The following is an 18,745-nucleotide window of genomic DNA, read 5'->3' as shown; positions in this document are numbered from 1 at the left end:
CATGGATTCCAGGCTGGTTGCTTCCAAATCACCTTGTACAGCTCTTTAATCAGACAGATTCCTGGAATTCACTCCCAGAATTTCTGATGTAGGAAGTTTGAGGTGGAGCTTGGTAATCGGTCCTCTTAAAGATTCCCAGGTGGGGGCTTCCCTGGTGGCACAGTGGTTGAGAGTCCACCTGCCAATGCAGGGGACACGGGTTCGTGCCCCGGTCGGGGAAGATCCCACATGCCGCCAGAGCGGCTGGGCCCGTGAGCCATGGCCGCTGAGCCTGTGAGTCCGGAGCCTGTGCTCCGCAACGGGAGAGGCCACAACAGTGAGAGGCCCGCGTACCGGGGAAAAAAAAAAAAACGTAAAAAAAAAAAGATTCCCAGGTGATTCTTGGGATTTAGTCCAACCCAGGTTGAATCCTTTAGTGCTTGGGGATAAGGAAACATGATGTTTGGGATCTACTGAAAGTAATTGATGGTGTCTTCCTGATCCAGAATTGAGTGGGAATAACAGCTAATGCTGTGACTGCTGGGGCGGGGCTGCAGGGTGGGACGCAGCGGTGGGGTGAGACTCGGAGGCCCTGTCCAGGCTCGGGGAACCATGGCCTCTCACACAGTTGCCTCTGTAGCACTTGGAGCATCCTCATGTGAAATGAGATGCCACCTTAGTACGTTTGGTGTGTTTCGAAGTCAGGGGCTTTTAAAGAAGGTGCATTAAAGCACTTACAATTCTTCAGATAAGTTGTAGACTTTGACCTGGGCAACACTGATATGTAATATTTTATTTGGCTTTTTAAACTATAAAGGGCCTCTTTGTCTTTTATTACTAAGAGAGCTCAGGAACCAGGGGGATAAATCTTTATTTACAGCTACTCCTTCTTAGCTCCAAGGCCAGAACCAAGTTGGGTTCTGACACGGGGACAGATTACAACTCCAGCAACTAAGGCTGTTCGTTGGTAAATATGGTAGGGTGAGCTGAGGCGCTTCCAGGGCGTCGGGGTTCACGCTGCACATATGGATTGTTTTGGGGACAAAGCCAGCCTGTTACCAAGCCAGCCTGATGTGGCTAATGGCAGTTCTGGCCTGGACGGTAGGGGCTCACTTTCGGCTCCCTGTCAGCTTGGCAGGTTTAAAAAGTGTTTTTTTAACTGAAAGCCCTGGGGATTCCGGTACAAAAATGCTGGAAAACCTCAAGTACGCTGGTATGTTTATAAAAATCACAGGGGCCCCAGTCCCGCCCAAGAGAGGTCAGGGAAATGCATTTGTCTAAGCTCACGAAGGTTCTTGACCAGAGATTTCTATTTGATTTAATCTACATCCGCACCAATTCCACAACTGAGCAATAAGTCATTTATTATGAAAGTTAGGAGTGTGTTTCTGCCTGGGACCAGGCGCCTCTACCTGTGTTCTCTCTCTCTGTCTCCTTGTTCAAGTATGGGAACTGAAGGTTTTGGACAAACTTCCTTCCTCAAGGAGGGATTTTTAGTGTGTCACCCACCTGTTGTATGGGAGGTATTAAGCAACAGATGCCCCGTGTGGAAGGCGATGTGAGTGCTATAGCACACACAGCAACTCAGCTTGGTCCCCACAGCAACTCAGCTTTGGGAGATGGAGAAGCTGAAGGAAGGCTGGCCTGGGAGCCGGGGCCTTGGACACTGGGCAAGGGCTCCGATGGGGTGGGGACAGCACATCCCAAGGCAAAGAACCTATGGATTCTGGGTTCTCCATGTGGTTCCCTGCATGTGATGTTTCTGGGCCAAGAGATGAGGATAAGGTCGGAGAGACAGATTGGTCCCGGGTGTGGCAACTCCAACAGGTGGGCACCTCTGTGTTCTCTCCAGGTCACCTCATCAGGGCCCTGACTTTGGCAGTGAACCTCAGGTAGACCTCTCCACACTCCAGAATTCTACACTAGCTGCCCCCATGACACCTTCATCTCAGAACTGGATTCCCCAACCTGCTGCACTCCTGGTTGTCCTGATCTCATCAGCAAAGACAACGACAGCACAGGAACTACCTCTGATTCTCTTCCACCCCTCCTCCCTCCACATGAAATTTACCAATCAGTTCTGCTGACTCGACCTCCAAGACATTCAGCCAAGACACGAATGCTCTTCAGCTCCATTCCCTGCCCCCTCCTCCATCAGAACAGCCTCCTGGCTGCAGGGTCCTCCTGCCCTCCCCCTGCAGCCACTGGAGTCACCCTACGAAACAGATCCTGTTGTTCCCCTCATTGGGTGGAGTGGTTGGTTATCAAAGTCCTGTTAGAGCGGATTCAAGTGTTGGGGCCGTGCCGCCGTACATCCAGCCAACTCTTGGAGACTTTCACTTTGAAACTCCCAAATGTGGGTGATGTGGGGCAGGGGAGGGTGGTGGGCTGTCCTTCTCCCAGGTGCCCCAGCACCTGCAGCTCATCCACCGTCCCAGGAGGGGGCCATGAGCACCTGCCCACAGGTGGGCTGCAGGGGGTGGGCTGGTGCACTGGCTGGGGTTCAGCCCTCTTGTCTCTGTGAGGCAGGACATTGGGGTATCTGCTGACAATGAGGAGGAGGAGGAGGAGGAAGTGGGTCTGGGGACACACCATGGAGGCTCAACCAGCCCTTCCCGCTGCCTGGAAGGCTCTGGCCTAGAATTTTCACATGGCTGGTGACTCTGTGACATTCAGATCTCAGCTTAAATGTCACCTCCTCAGAGAGGCTCTCCCTGACCTCAGAATCTAAAATAGCTGCCCTGACACTCGCAATCACATCACCCTATTTTAATTCTTAGAATAGTATTTATTGCTGTGATATACTTAGTTGTTCATTTTTTTACTTGTTTACATGTATGGGGCTCTATCTCTTACTAGTGACACTGGTACATACTGAGCTCTGAACAGAGAGAAAAATCTTAATGCATAAGCCTGAAACATTCTTTTTCCTTCCAGAAAAAGTACAAATGTGCTGTGATGGAATACAGTAGAATGCAAAACCCATTTTGGGTATATGAACTTGAATTGCCTGGGATTAAATCCCTGTGTGTGTATGTGTGTGTCTGTGTTGTGTGTATGTATGTGTGTGTCTCTGTGTGTCTTTGTATATGTATGTGTGTGTATTGTGTATGTGTGTGTCTCTGTGTATGTGTGTGTATTTTGTGTGTACATATGTGTTGTGTGTGTCTGTGTGTATCTCTATGTGTCTTTGTATATGTATGTGTGTGTATTGTGTCTCCGTGTATATGTGTGTCTCTGTGTGGATTGTGTATGTGTGTGTAGTGTGTGTATGTATGTGTGTTGTGTGTGTGTGTATGTAGGGGAGGGGGTGCATCCTGTAGCCTTGGCTTCATCAACAGCCAACGTAAGTCCCGAGTGGTCTGTACCCACCTGGGCAAACAGCACTTACCGAGCTTACCATCTCCCGAGCACTTACCCATCTCCTGTGCCTGGCTTCCTCCAGTGAGCTGGGGCACAGATGGAGCTTCAGACACCAGCAGTGAATATTATGTAATATCTGAACTAAGTGTATCGAGAAAGTATATGTGTGTATATATATATATATATATGAAAAAACCAAAAACACTAATTTGCAAAGATACATGCACCCCAATGTTCATAGCAGCATTATTTACAATAGCCAAGGTATGGAAGCAACCTAAATGCCCATTGACAGTTGAATGGATAAAGAAGATGTGGTACACACACACACACACACACACACACACACACACACACACACTGGAATACTACTCAGCCATCAACAAGAATGAAATAATGCCATTTGCAGCACCATGGATGGACTTGAAGGGCATTATGCTAGGTGAAATAAGTTAGACAGAGAAAGATAAGTACTGTGTGTTATCATTTATATGTGGAATCTAAAAAATATGACAAACTAGTGAATAAAACAAAAAGAAGCAGACATACACGTATAGAGAACAAACTAGTGGTTACCAGTGGGGAGAGGGAAGGGGGGGAGGGGCAATACAGGGGTGTGGGGAAAAGGCTTGTTATGGAATTATATGAAATCATGTGTGTGAAACTTTTGGAAGTTGTAAAGCACTATAGAATTTGAAGAATCTTTCATTCAATAAAACAATTTTAAAAAGAAAGAACCTTTAAAATGGGAAAATGGAGCAGCCAGGCTCTATTCTCTAAGCTTTGACTCCATGTCTGATCTGGGCTTAAGGATCCTTCTGGCTCTGCAGACAGCTGTGGTCTTTTCAGGATGAAGCCTGTCAGCCTGGGGTGAATGCAAACAAAGTTTCACGCATCTGAAACCGGCTCCTTTTGTCTTAAGGTGATGGTTTATATTTATAATTCCTTAAAAAAAAATCTAATCCTTCCAGGATAAGATTGTAATTAGCCAAAAAATTCTTATGTATTCTTTAAAAACAAAACAGACAAAAAGACCCCACAGGATACCCAGTTTAAAATAATCCATGGGGATGGGGAAGGGTAAGCTGGGACAAAGTAAGAGAGTGGCATGGACATATATACACTACCAAATGTAAAATAGATAGCTAGTGGGAAGCAGCTGCATAGCACAGGGAGATCAGCTCGGTGCTTTGTGACCACCTAGAGGGGCGGGATAGGGAGGGTGGGAGGGAGGGAGATGCAGGAGGGAGGAGATATGGGGACATATGTATATATATGACTGATTCACTTTGTTATAAAGCAGAAACTAGCACACCATTGTAAAGCAATTATACTCCAATAAAGATGTTAAAAAAATAAAATAAAATAATCCATGGAAGTATGTGTATGTGCTGTACATGTGTTTCCTCCCTGAATCTCTAGTGATGGTCCTGAGGTCCTGAATGGCCTGGGATTGGACTGGTGCACGATTCTCTAAAAGGATAAGATAGGAAGCGACTGTTTATTTAGCCAAGTAGCTGGGACCACACATCCTCCCACCGGCAGGAAATACTAAAATAGTGAACAAAGATAAACTCCAGAAAGAAAAGGGATTTCCTAAGCGCTGATTTGGCCCATCCTTTCCGTTTAAGCCATGGACACATTCATCAAACTTCCCATCACCTTGGTGGCAAACTCAGTAAATTTGAGGAACCATAAGCAGCTAACATTATGAATAGACAGTTTCTTCTTCTGCCTGTAAAAAATGAGCTCATGTAGGTAAGATGAAATGCCGTTTGGGACCCTATGATTAGCGATGCTTCCTGTTTACTTTTTCAGGAAAGATCAAAGTTCCTTGGGCTTTACACAGGGACCACTGGAGACCTGTGGGGGGCTTAACGTGGTTGAGTGGTCGTCTGCATTTTTTCCTGATTTGTGAAATTCACCTCATTGACTGGCCCATATATTGCAAACCATGTAATCTGTTGGGTGGATAGGCAGAGTTCTGGACTGCAGTGTTTTCTGTTTTTCATTTATTTAGGCTGGAGGAGAAAAAATAGACCCAGAAGAGGCACTGATCTATGAAGAGGATTTAGAGGAAAGAGATGGTGTTGAAGGCGATTTGGAAGAAAGCACGAAATTAAAACTCTTCCGCAGGCTGGCCTCTGTGGCTTCCAAGCTTAAGGAGTTCATTGGCAACATGATAACCACCGCGGGGAAGGTTGTTGTGACGATTTTACTGGGTTCATCAGGTGAGGGTCTCCAACTCCTGGTGGAGCACGAGGGAGCTGGCGAGTAATGAAAGGACGGGCTGAAAAGAAAACAAAGAAGGAAACAGTTCTGTTCCGTGGCACCAAAATCATAGCTGTAGCTTTTGTAAAATTGGCCACATGTACAAACCAAACACGCATATTATGTAGCTTTTCCCGTTCAGATCTAGGTTTTGTGTTTTTAGATGGTTGCTGTTAACCTCTGTAAAGCAGTCTTCTTCCATAGCTGTTAGGTGACATCATTTTCTACCTGACGATCTGGACAACTGTTATCCTCCCTCAGAGCCTGTGAATGGTGATCTGGGACAAGGGACAGTTTTTGTGGCCCCATCCAGAGCTGCACATGTGCTTTCTGAAAGCTTTTCTGTTTACATTGAGTCATTAGCAATCTTAATGTAACTCTCCAGGATAGACTATTTTTCTTCCAGAGTTAGATTGTAATCTTCCAGCACAGACGCTTACTTCCTCTCGCTGTTGGCTGCTGGCTGCTTGTTCCATAAAAACGTTATCTCCATCTTCGCCCCCTTCCCCGTTGCCCCAGAGGTACTGTGAACTTTATTCCATCCTGCTTCGGCGAAATTTCATGAGATGAAACAATTTAACTGTTTTTCCATAGGAAAGTTAAAAAATGGAAAAGTGAATAGTATTTCTCAAGAAATGTAACTCAGGATTTTGCTGGGAAGTCATTGCTCCCCTCAAAGTTTTTAAATACCTGTAAAGGAATTACCTCGTTTTACATTTCCCCTTTTAGTGATAGTGCAAATCAAATTTCATCAGGCAGGGCTAAGGTTGTTTTTTTTGTTTTTTTGTTTTTTTGTTTGTTTTTGCGGTACGCGGGCCTCTCCCTGTTGTGGCTTCTCCCGTTGCGGAGCACAGGCTCCGGACGCGCAGGCTCAGCGGCCACGGCTCACGGGCCCAGCCGCTCCGCGGCACGTGGGATCTTCCCGGACCGGGGCACGAACCCGTGTCCCCTGCATCGGCAGGCGGACTCTCAACCACTGCGCCACCAGGGAAGCCCAGGGCAAAGATTAAGTGAGACTTTAGCTGCCACAGAAGGTAGTATTATGAATCCTAGTTAACAAACAAAAGCAAATTATTATTTTAAAAAATTTATTGGGGAAATTTAGAGTACACATACAAGTATTCCTGAAGAATTGGGGGAGAGTAGATAGATGGAAACAGGCAAGTAAATAAGCTAAATTCTACTGGTATGAAAAGTGGGTGTTTGCGGGCCCCAAACGCCACAGGTAGGGTTTCTTCATCATCTGCTATTTCCCCATATTTACAAATTTCACTTTACATGTGACTGTTTTTCACAATAAGAATAGCATTAATTCTGATTTTATCAATAAAGTGTGATGAATCGTACTAAAAGCATAGGAAGGAAATTCATGTCATCTCCAATAGTGATGTTTCCTACGAGGCTCACGGTTTCTGCGTCTACGCGGTGTCTCACTCTAGCGTTTCTCCCTCCTCAGGAATGATGCTGCCCTCTCTGACCTCGTCCGTGTACTTCTTTGTGTTTTTGGGTCTGTGCACCTGGTGGTCCTGGTGCCGGACCTTCGACCCCTTGCTGTTCAGCTGTCTCTGTGTCCTGCTGGCTATTTTCACTGCGGGACACTTGATTGGACTGTATTTGTACCAGTTCCAGTTCTTCCAAGAAGCAGTCCCTCCCAACGACTACTATGCCAGGTAAGAGTAATCAACTGCTAGATACTTCACAGTTCAGTAATATAATCTGCGAGCCCTCGGGAGGGCGCCCTTATGACCCCGCCGGACACTGTGCATCTGCTGGGGTTCTCGTGGATGCCCACTGACGTGTCAAGCCAGGGTTTGGCAGGGATGGGCAAGCTGTCTCTGCCTTGAATGTATTGGCCAACACTGTCTAGAGTGAGGAGGTTTCGGTTCAGATGGAGGTGCTGCTGGAACACAGGGGGTGGGGGAGGGGAAGCTGCAGTTTGTAACAAAGGACAGACACATGGTCTCAGCCGTGGAAAGAGACCCAGGAAGAACATTTTACAGCAAAGGATAATAAGGACACGTCAGAGCATCAGCTGTAAGGAGCTGTCAAGGGCAAACAGAGGACAAACTGAGCATTGAAAAGAACTAAATGATTATAAAATTGTAAAAGTAAAAATGCATGAGTCCATGATGTGTGTGTGTGTATGAGAGAGAGAGACAGGGAGACAGAGAGAGAAATATCTAATTTGCTTCATTTGTCAGTGATTACTATCCCAAATTCTTACTATGAAATGGGAATTAAAGGTAAAGAACCCAGCATTTACTTTGACGTTTTAGAAGGAACTCCAGGCTGAGGGAAAACTCTTCTTGACAGGATGACACCAGCTAATGAAAAGGAAAGGAATACCAGAATTAGAAAATTACCATTTATCAATCAATTTTTAATGAAATACTTAGATCTATTCACAAACTGAAACCATGACTTAAAGAGGTTGCTGGGATGAAGGCTGTTTGCAACAATGACAGAGTATAACCTCACTGATTTATTATTTGCTAGCTACAAAGGGAAAAGACCTTTCCAATGGTGGTCAACACCTTAACCAGTTGATCCAAACTAACATTACCAAGGTGGGATCCCTTGACATTTCAGACTTCTAGGCTTGATGCATTGTGGGGAATATGGCATCATATTGTTAAACCTTTAGACCTAACTTTCACTTTACAGGAAATATAAAGGATAGAAATATGATTTAAATGACTCCACAGGGAGAAAAGGGAACCTTCATACACTGTTGGTGTGAATGTAAATTGATACAGCCACTATGGAGAACAGTATGGAGGTTCCTTAAAAAAACTAAAACTAGAACTACCATATGACCCAGGCATATACCTTGAGAAAACCATAATTCAAAAAGAGTCATGTACCACAATGTTCATTGCAGCTCTATTTACAATAGCCAGGACATGGAAGCAACCTAAGTGTCCATCTACAGATGAATGGGTAAAGAAGATATGACACATATATACAATGGAATATTTCTCAGCCATAAAAAGAAACAAAATTGAGTTATTTGTAGTGAGGTGGATGGACCTAGAGTCTGTCATACAGAGTGAAGTAAGTCAGAAAGAGAAAAACAAATACCATATGCTAACACATATATATGGAATCTTAAAAAAAAAAAATCATAAAGAACCTAGGGGTAAGACCGGAATAAAGATGCAGACCTACTAGAGAATAGACTTGAGGACACGGGGAGGGGGAAGGGTAAGCTGGGACAAAGTGAGAGAGTGGTAGTGTATATATGGACATACATACACTACAAAATGTAAAATAGCTAGTGGAAGCAGTCACATAGCACAGGGAGGTCAACTCGGTGCTTTGTGACCACCTAGAGGGGTGGGATAGGGAGGGTGGGAGGGAGGGAGATGCAAGAGGGAAGAGATATGGGGATATATTTATATGTATAACTGATTCACTTTGTTATAAAGCAGAAACTAACACACCATTGTAAAGCAATTATACTCCAATAGAAACGTTTGAAAATAAATAAATAAATAAGTGACTCCACAGGAAAGCGATCATCAAAGTCCAGAATGTACAACCTGTAAGGGAAACGATCTGGTCTCTTCAAAAATCAGCATCCTGAAAAAGAAGTGTATGTGGAGGGAGTTGGGCAGGGGCTGTTCTAGTTTAAAGGAGAAGTGAGGAAACCTCATAGACAGATGGGAAGCCTGACCCTGGATTACAGCCTTGTTCAACGACAAATCTCCATGAAGAATTCTGAGGTTAAATTGGGGAATTTCAATAGTCACTGGTTATTAGCTGATAGTATAGAATTCCTGTTAATTCTTAGGTGTGTGATTGTATGTGGGTATCCAAGAAAATGTTGTTAATTTAGGAGATACATGGTGAATTCTTTAGGGATGTCTGTGACTTCCTACTGGTTTAGCAACCATTGTGGGAGAGACCTACAGACCCACATAGGGAGATAGAAAGAGGAGAGAAAAATAAATAAAAATGATCTAAACTAGGTGGTTGGCATGGGGTTATCCATTGTCCTATTTTAACTTTGATTTTTCTGTGGAAAAGTCCAGAATGGAAAGTTCCAGAAAAAAAGAAAGGGGAATGGAAGTGGCAGGAGAGAATTGTGGGTTTGGTGAGAACAGTGTGAGGAGTCTCTCCATGCGCCCAGCAAGGTGGTGCAGGTGCTTTTCGTCTTCTTGTTGAAATGAGATATCTGCATTTTAAAGGAACGTGAATAATGTTATCATGCGGACAATATAGATTTCATTCTTCTTCCAGGAGATCCTAAGATGGTTTTCACGTGACAGTAAATGTGAAGAAGTGGGTAGTGTATGTGCATGTGTGTGTGTGACCCACTCTCCTTACTCACAGTACTTACAAGCTAGTTTGTGGCTATCTCTGTACAATGCTAAAAAAAAGCGAATCAAGTCCTAAAACCACTTATAGTCAGATAAAAAAGATATACCCAACACACACACACACACACACACACACACACACACACACACACACACACACACACAGAGTCTACCTAATTCTAAATCCAGTTGGCTTAACCTGGAGGTGTAACAAGCATAATTCCGTCTAAAAAGAGAAGAATGTTACATAGACACAGAACACGGAGGAGACAAGACATGGAAACAACCTAGGTGCTTATTGATGGACTGATGGATAAAGAAAGCTTGGTATAAACATATAAGGAATATTACTCGGCCATAAAAAAGAAGGAAGTCCTGCCATTTGCAACAATGTGGGTGGACCTTGAGGGCATTATGCTGAGTGAAATAAGTCAGACAGAGAAAGACAAATACTGTTTGATCTCACCCTATATGTGGAATCTAAACAAAAGTCAAACTTACAGAAACAGAGAGTGGAGTGGTGGTTGCCAGGGGCTGGGGGGTGAGGGAAATAGGGAGGGGTGGGTAAAAGGTACAAATTTTCAGGTGTAAGATTAGTAAATTCTGAGGATCTATGAACAGCAGGTTAATCACACTTATTGTAATAACATTGTATTGAAATTTGCTGAGAGTAGATCTTAAGCATTCTTACCAAGAAAAAAAAAAAGGAAAAAGAGTAACTATGTGAGGTGATTGATTGTTAGTTAACTTGACTGAGGTACTACATTTCACAATGTATACTTATATCAAATCATCATGCTGTCCACTTTAAATATATTACAATTTCACATGTCAATTGTACCTCAGTAAAGCTGGGGGAAAACTGCAAAGCTCTTTTTTTAGCACAGATTTACATAATATTTATTTTAGGCAAGAGTGAATAAATGCAAAATTTCAGTACAGACATTAGTTCTAGATCAAATGAATATTTCAGTTTCTTCTAGACATTTGATTTTTGGTTTATTGAACACATGTAGAAAAAAGTTTTGTACTTTCGGAAGGGCTGACTTTTAAGGATGGTTTAATTGGAAACGTAAGTATCTTCTGTGGGGCCTTAGTCTCCCCACACCCCCCAATTTAAGAATCTTTTTTGCTATCTAGAGACTGATGATAGGAAATACAAAGAATATTCAGAAGCACTTTGAAAACACTTTTTCTGTACAGGATCAGTTAGTACTGTAAATATTTTTGACTTTGCAGGCCTACAGTCTCTGCCGTAATTCTTCCAAGAAGCTGTTTTATTGCAAAAGCAGCTCTGGATGAGATTTTAAAGAATGTGTGGGCTGGGTTCCAGCAAAACTTTGTGGACACCGAACTTTGGATTTCAAAATATTTTCACATTTCATGAAATATTATTTTTCTTTTGATTTCTCCCAACCACTTAAAAATGTAAAAACCATTATTAGCTCACAAGTCCTATCCAAACAGGTGGTGAACCAGGCTTGCCAACATATGGTGTGGATAATAGCAGTCCTAATAGTGTAACAACTTACCATATTTATTTGCATTTGGATTGCCTCAAAATTATGACTGTAAGTTATTATAGACATTTTGAAGATAATTACCTTGAAAAAGTTTAAAAGCTTCATTGCTATAATCTCATAGCGTCATTAGAAGTTGGGTTGCTTATCAGAGTATAGATAGTTTGAGCTAAACAATGCAATATACACATATTTATATATATACATATATGCATGTATGTGCCTGTATATATATATCATATATATGTATATACACTGCCTTATTGTAGAGTCTTCCCCCCATTTACTTGATGACAATAGGACATTGCCTTTTAGCCCTTGAAAGCTTGAAAATTTATATATTTTAAACAACAGCTTTTTCTTAAGGCATAATTTCAATGCATTGCTTTCCACCAACGAATTCTGACTTGGAAGCAAACAAACTGGAAACAAGCAGAAAAAAAAAGTCATCTTGTGCAGGCGTTTGTCCCAAATTTCATAACCACAGAGACTCCAGCTCATGTGTCCAGGTTCGGATGTGGCTCTCCTCAAAACAATCCAAGTTGTTTTTATCTTCTTGTAACCTTTCAAATAGGCTTTCTGGTGAGAACTATCTTTATTTTTAGAAATATTGAATTGATTTATCGTTAGCATAATACATGCTTGTTGGTGATTATTTGGAAAAATATAATAAAGAATCAGGAAAAACACTTGAAAAAAATATAATCCTAACTCCCCCAAATACTGTTCATTTTTGGTCTGTATTCTTCCAGTATTTTTCGTATGCATATATGTGTTTTTTAAAAACAAACTTTGAATCGTGATGCACATGCTGTTTTATAACTTGCTTTATGCGAGTTCTGTATCTCCCCATGTTATGAAGTGTTCTTCTAAAGTGTGATTTTCATAGCCTGCAAAGTGTTTGATTGTGTAGCTGGGTTATAGTGTAGTTAGTCCCTGATTTCTGACCAGGGAGAGTAAGATTACTCATTTTTGCCCTCTTGAGTGACATTGTGATGAGCACCCAGGTTACTTGTAAATTTAGGTAAAACTCATGATGACCAAGGAGCAAACGCACAGTCCCTCAGTTGTAAAGGAACCTCCACGGGGCTGGTTAGTGCTCTGCCCTGCGGGAGGGTCTGGAGGTTTCCCTGGTCCTGGGCCCACGCGATGCTACTCCACTGGTCTGCACGCAGGTGTTGTGACCTCAAATCCCGCACCTGCATGGGGCACACCTCTGTGGGCTTGTGTTTTACTAGAGTGATGTCTTCTTTCAGCCCAAGGGCCCCAAGAGAGATTATAGGCTTCCTTCCAACTCCACCCACGCCTCGGGGGAGTTTCTCCATCATTCTAGCCAGGGAAGCACGTGGAGAAGGTGGGCAGGGACCAGCAATGGACGGGGTGAATTGGAGACCCAGGAGGACGTGGAGGAGGGGCAGGGAGGAGGGCTGCCTGGTGAGGAGAGTTAGTGATTCCCTCCCATTTGTGCACAGACCTGGCATGACCATATTTTCCAAAACAAAATTCAGGGCTCTTTTTTGATGGTCATGAGTGTACCTATGGGAAGGTAAGGTGGAGTGAGAATAGGATTCTGAAATGCTGGAGCATATGGTTTTATATGGTTATAACCATAAAAAATGTAGTGCCCCTTCTTGTGAAGTTGATCCAGCAAAGTAAAGCTTTAAAACGAATCCACATAACTTATATAAGACAGATAACATACCACTCAACACAGTTTGTTTAATGGAATAGAGCCCAATCCCAACTTACTCTGGCAGGTCTCCCTAAGAAAAATGGCAGACTAAACAAAATTTGGCTTAGCTAGTCCCAAGGGTGGCCCCTTCCAAAGGTTTTGTGTTTCCTGGGGAATTTCTGTAGACAGGAAACACCTTATATTTTGAAGGCGAGAAAGCAAGGATCAAGGTGTTGGGCTGGTGTTCAGAGTCCTCACCTGTGTTCCTCCTTGTGAGGTTGGCCAGACTGATGAAGCCACAAGTCCCAGCCAGCTTGTGTCCTGTGGGTTTTCTGCACCGAAAGTGCAGGAGGTGCACTGGGTGGAGGACGGGACAAAGGCAGGTGGACCTGACTTGCTCTGCAGCGTCCCTGAACGTGAACAGAAATGCACTGAATGCTGTAAACAAATGTCTACTCATCGATAACTTCACGAAAAGCCAGTTTTAACAGTTTGTCGGCTCACTGTTGACTGTTTCCGTGTGAAGATGACACCGCAAGCAATTCTGAGGTGAACTCATCTAAAAACAGTCCTGGACCAAAGGCAGGGTCTTTGTTTTCTCACCTTCGATTATCTGGACAATACAAGTGAAAGTTCTGACGTGGTCCAGGGTGGAGGGCTTGGCAGGAGAGTCAAACATCTACTGTTTTCTTATCATGACACAGAGAATGATGGAGCCCGTACATTTACTTCTCACCCCGAGTCATGAATGTTTGTGCGCGGTGGGCACCGAAATGGGTGTGTGACTGAATAACCTCTAAGTCGTGTCTTATCACCTGTTACTGGCTTTCATGCCAACTCTGAACTTGCTCTACAACAGTCACTGGAGTCACGGGTTGGATATCTTTGCTCAAATTCATTTTCTTGTTTTGCTGCTTTTTTCACCTTAAGTTGTGCAATTTGAAAATGAACGAGAATTGTGGGAAGGAATGGGAGAGATTCTCGGGTCATTCCCTATGGAGGCAGCATTTTCTATTAAATAAATACACAACGATTTGTCCGATGTTGCCCATTCCACGTCCTATTTCAATAAATCATGATAAGAAAATGCATTATGTTTAGTGAAGGAAAAACCTATGTTTATTCCAGTGTTAAAACAATGTAAGAGAGAAAAAGCAAAGCCTCAAACTCCAGCATCACTGTTTAACTATTCTGTGACAAATGAGGAAAATGTGAAAAAACAAACATGAAAAGTACAGTAGTATTTATTATATTTATCCTATTTTTATACTAGTCATAAATATGTCAGTAATATGTCAGGAGTCATAACAGCCCCGATGCTGTATGTCTCTGGCTTCTAGTTTGCAGAAGCCCAGTGGGTCCTCTAGAAAGTGACACAAGGCAGTCAGCCCTTGGGTGACATTGGCTGCTGTTGGCTTTGTAAGTGGCTGTCTAATCCAGGTTGTTTAAGCATGTTTGCAGCCTCACGCCATCTGAGCTTTGGTAACACAGCACAGGAAGATGAAACTGTTCTTAATGGAGGCCAGTTGGCAAGAACCTCATCTGAAAGTGGTCCAGTGTGGGGATAATTAATGTCAAGCAGGTCATCTTAATGCTGAAGTATGTAAATGGACCCACTGGTTAACACTTTCTCTTTTTGTTAACGATGGCACCCCAGGTAATCAATTTTGTTTAATTTATCCAGTTGGTAGGTGACGTAACAGTAACCAAACTTTTGGTTTCCTTTTGGAAAGATTCTTATGATTAAGTGACAGGTGTTAGACCCAGTTCATTTGTGCTCATCTAAAAGGCAAAAAATAGGAGCCAAGAGACATGAATTGACTTTCTACAGATAAATGGAAAATCAGTAGAAAGTAAATACTTGAAGCCCTGAGTCTGTTCGGGCGATTCCCCATAACCCTATGGTCACCTGGGGCCGTAAGTGGGTGCGGTGTTGACCCAGGATCCCAGGGTGACACCTGGCATTGTGTACAAAGCAGCTACTGCCTCTCACCAGGCAGATGACCCTTGGCACTGGACGTCTGTCCAACCGGAACCTGAAACCTCCCAACCTGGCCTTGTAGAATTCCAGCCTTGACTACCTGTGTCTCACCTTTGCTGTTGAGGGCATCTACCAGGAAGAGGCTCTGTCTGGTTTTCAGGGAGGATCCACCCTGTCCTCTGTGGGACCTGGGTGCCCTGGCTGACCTGACAGGTCAGGCTCATTCTGGAGCCTTCATTTCTGCAGAGCAGCTCACCTGCACAGGTCACCGTAGGTCAGGACCTTCTGCCCAAGTGCTGTCCCTGCTCTCAAGGATAAAGTGGGGTCCAGTGAACCTTGCCAAGTAAAAAAATGACTCGTTTTACGTTTAGTCTATCAAAATATGAAGAGGAATAGAGATTCGGCATAGTTGGCGGTTGTATTTTTTCTAAATTTGCTCCAAATGATTAGTATTAATGAGCATATTACAAAGTATCTCTGGATGGTACATTTAGGTGCTTTCAACCTTAAAAATTAAAGATGGTAGAATTTCTTGTGGTGGGGAGAAGGGCTATTCCTTCAACTTAAGATAACAGCTGATGAAAAATTAAAGTGATCTTTTGAGAAAGGGCATTTTGGAACAAAACAATTATTTTGCTATCAGATATTTATTGGAAAGTGTGATCATCGTGTTTATTAGAGCTAAGATTCTCATTCATGGTCTGGATTTTAATTCAATACAGTAACACCTCATTAATTTTTTACACTGTAGATAAGCCAATTTGGCTGACTTGCAAAGTATTTTGAGGATAAATATACTGAACGATGTTACCTCATAACCGCTTGGCTTTCTGAAGTTCAGAATGTTACTTATGCAGTAACTTCAGCTGTTGTTATCTTCATTTTAGTTCTAAGCAACTCTCACTCAAGGATAAGAGATTAGCTCTGGAAATGGGAACCAAGAGGTGTTGATTTTTCATTTCAGAGTTTCTTCTAAAGGAGCTTTTTACTGAGAAAATTTGACAAAGGTTTTCATAAACTTGCTAGTTACTCATTTTTGGTAGAAGTAGTATAATTGTTTTTCTTAACAGCCTTCATGAGGTATAATTGATATGAAATAAACTGCATATATTTAAAGGATACAATTTGATCAGTTTTGACATAAGCATACCTGTGAAACCATCACCACGATCAAGGTAATGAACACACCCATCCATCCCAAGAGTTTCCTCATCACCCCCCCTTTTTTTATATATGTTAACTTTAAAGATTATTTATTTATTAAAAAATAATTTTGGCCTCACCCCACGGCATGTGGGACATTAGTTCCCCTACCAGGGGTTGAACCTGCACCCCCTGCATGGGAAGGTGGTGTCTTAACCATTGGACCACCAGCGAAGTCCCTTCTCATCCCCTTTTAATCTCTCCTGCCCTCAGCCTCCTCCCATCCCATCCCCAGGTAACCAATGATGGCTATCTCTAACTCGATTAGATTACATTTTCTAGGATTTTATATAAATGGAATCATATAGTATATACTTTTTAATGTTACTATTATTATTGTTGTTGATATTATTAGCCTGGGTTGGGGCGGGAGGCAGGTCTGATTTCTTTCCCCATGCCTAGTTGTTTTGAGATTTAGCCATGTTGCAGTGTAAGAGTTCATTTCTTTTTCATCCTCTCTTAGTATAGTCAGTCTTCTTAAATTTCAGGCATTCTAATTGTTGTGTAGAGGCAATTCATTGCAGTTTTAATTTAATGCATTTCCCTAATGACTAGTGAGGCTGAGAATTTTTTCATGAGCTGATTTTATGCTCATATATCTTTTTGATGAAGTGTCTGTTAAAATACTTTACCCATTTTAAAAAATCATCTTTGTTTTCTTACAATTGCGTTCTGAGAGTTGTTTAGAAAATCAGGATACAAATCATTTATCAGATATATGTTTTTGCAAATATTTCCCCAGTCTATGGACTATCGTTCTCTTACTAGTGTCTTTGCAAGAGCTGAGTTTTTAGTTTTGATGAAGTACACTTCCTAGTCATTCTTTTGTGAATCACACTTCTGGTGTGGTAGTTAAGAAATACTTGCCAAGCCCAAATTCACAAAGGTTTCTTTTTTGTTCTCTTCTAGAAGTTTTAGTTTGTTTTGTCTTTGATGTCAAATAGTCCAGAATCATTTTTTGAAATGACTTTCCTTTCTTTTGCACCTGTTAAAAATCAAGTATCCATGTGCATATGGTTGGGTTTATATAGAGACTATTCTGTACCATTGATCTATTCATCTTTATGTCACTGTCTTGATTACTTGTAGCTTGATAATAAGTCTTGAACTTAAGTAATGTTAGTCTTTCTTTTTTTTACATTTGAAGTTGTTTAGGCTATTCTAAGCCATTTATGTTTCCATATGAATTTTAAATCACATTGTCAATGTCTACAGCAAAGCCTGCTGGCATTTTGTTTGGGATTGTATTGAATCTGTGTGACGGTTTGGGTAGCATCAAGTCTTCTGATACATGAGTATGGTATATCTCTCCATTATTTTAGGTTTTCAAATTTCTCTCAGCAGTACTTTAAAATTTTTCATCACAGGTATTGCACATCTATTGTCAGAGTTATCCCTTAAGTATTTAATAATTTTAATGCCTTTGTAAATGGTAGTTTTTATTTCTGACTTTTACTCATAGTACATAAAAATACAATTAGTTTTTGTATACTGGTCTTGTATTCTGACAACATACCAAACACGTGTATTGATTCTACAAGATCTTTTATAGATTCCATCATGTTTTCTACATAGATGGCCATGTCATCTATGAATAAAAATAGTTTACCTTCATTCTTTTCTACCTGGTTATCTTTTATTTCTTTTCCTTTTCTTATCACACTTGCTAAAACTCCAGTTCAGTGTTGAATTAATAAGTAAGAATTGTTATTCTGTCATGTTCTCCCCTTTGGGGAAAAGCCTTTGGTTTTTCATCATTAAATATGATATTGGTTGTAGGTTTTTCATAGGTATAGGTTTTTCATAGTTGTTTTTTATTAGGTTGACAAAATTCCCCATCTATTCTTAGTTTGCTGAGTTTTAATCCACAATTGATATTAAATTTTGTCAAATGCTTTTTCTATATCGAGATCGTTTTTATTCTTTTCTAGTCTGTTAATATGGTGAATTAATTTTTGATTATTAAACCACCCTGGTATTCCTAGGATAAATTTCATTTGGTCAAGGGATATTACCCTTTTTATATATTGTTAAGTTTGAATTGATAAAATTTTGTTTAGAATTTTCTCATCTGTGTTCATAATAGATAATGGCTAGTAGTTTGCTTTCATTGGTTTGTCATTGGTTTTGGTATGGAGTAATGATTCAGGTATTTCAACTATTTCCTGCTTTTCAGTGATCTGGAAGAGTTGTTTTAGAATTTGTATTATTTCTTCTTTAAGTTTTTGAAATAATTCACTTGTGAAACTATATGAGCTTGAAGTTTTCTTTATGGGAAAGTTTTTAAGCACAAATTCAATTTCTTTAATAAATATAAGACTTCTCAGCTTATTTCTCCTTGAATGAGTTTTCGTAGTTTGTGTCTTTCAAGGAATTTGCCTTTGCATGGAAGATGTCAAATTTATTGGCTTAATGTTTTCCATAATATTTACTT

The 18,745-nt window shown here is 41.5% G+C and overlaps 1 protein-coding gene across 1 annotated transcript in view; it reads left to right on the top strand.

The window, feature by feature from the left end:
* The window catches only part of PIEZO2 (piezo type mechanosensitive ion channel component 2), a 345,308-nt gene that overhangs the window by 207,034 nt on the left and 119,529 nt on the right, over positions 1-18,745 (top strand). The window contains exons 6-7 of the mRNA XM_067014577.1: positions 5,363-5,573; positions 7,070-7,283. Of these exons, the coding sequence (XP_066870678.1) occupies positions 5,363-5,573; positions 7,070-7,283 (425 nt within the window). The remainder of the gene's footprint in view (positions 1-5,362; positions 5,574-7,069; positions 7,284-18,745) is intronic.

Source organism: Kogia breviceps, chromosome 15, assembly GCF_026419965.1.
Source record: "Kogia breviceps isolate mKogBre1 chromosome 15, mKogBre1 haplotype 1, whole genome shotgun sequence".
Classification (NCBI taxonomy): Eukaryota; Metazoa; Chordata; class Mammalia; order Artiodactyla; family Physeteridae; genus Kogia; species Kogia breviceps.
The sequence above is the reverse complement of the archived record's forward strand: the minus strand, read 5'-3'. Positions and strand labels throughout refer to the sequence as shown.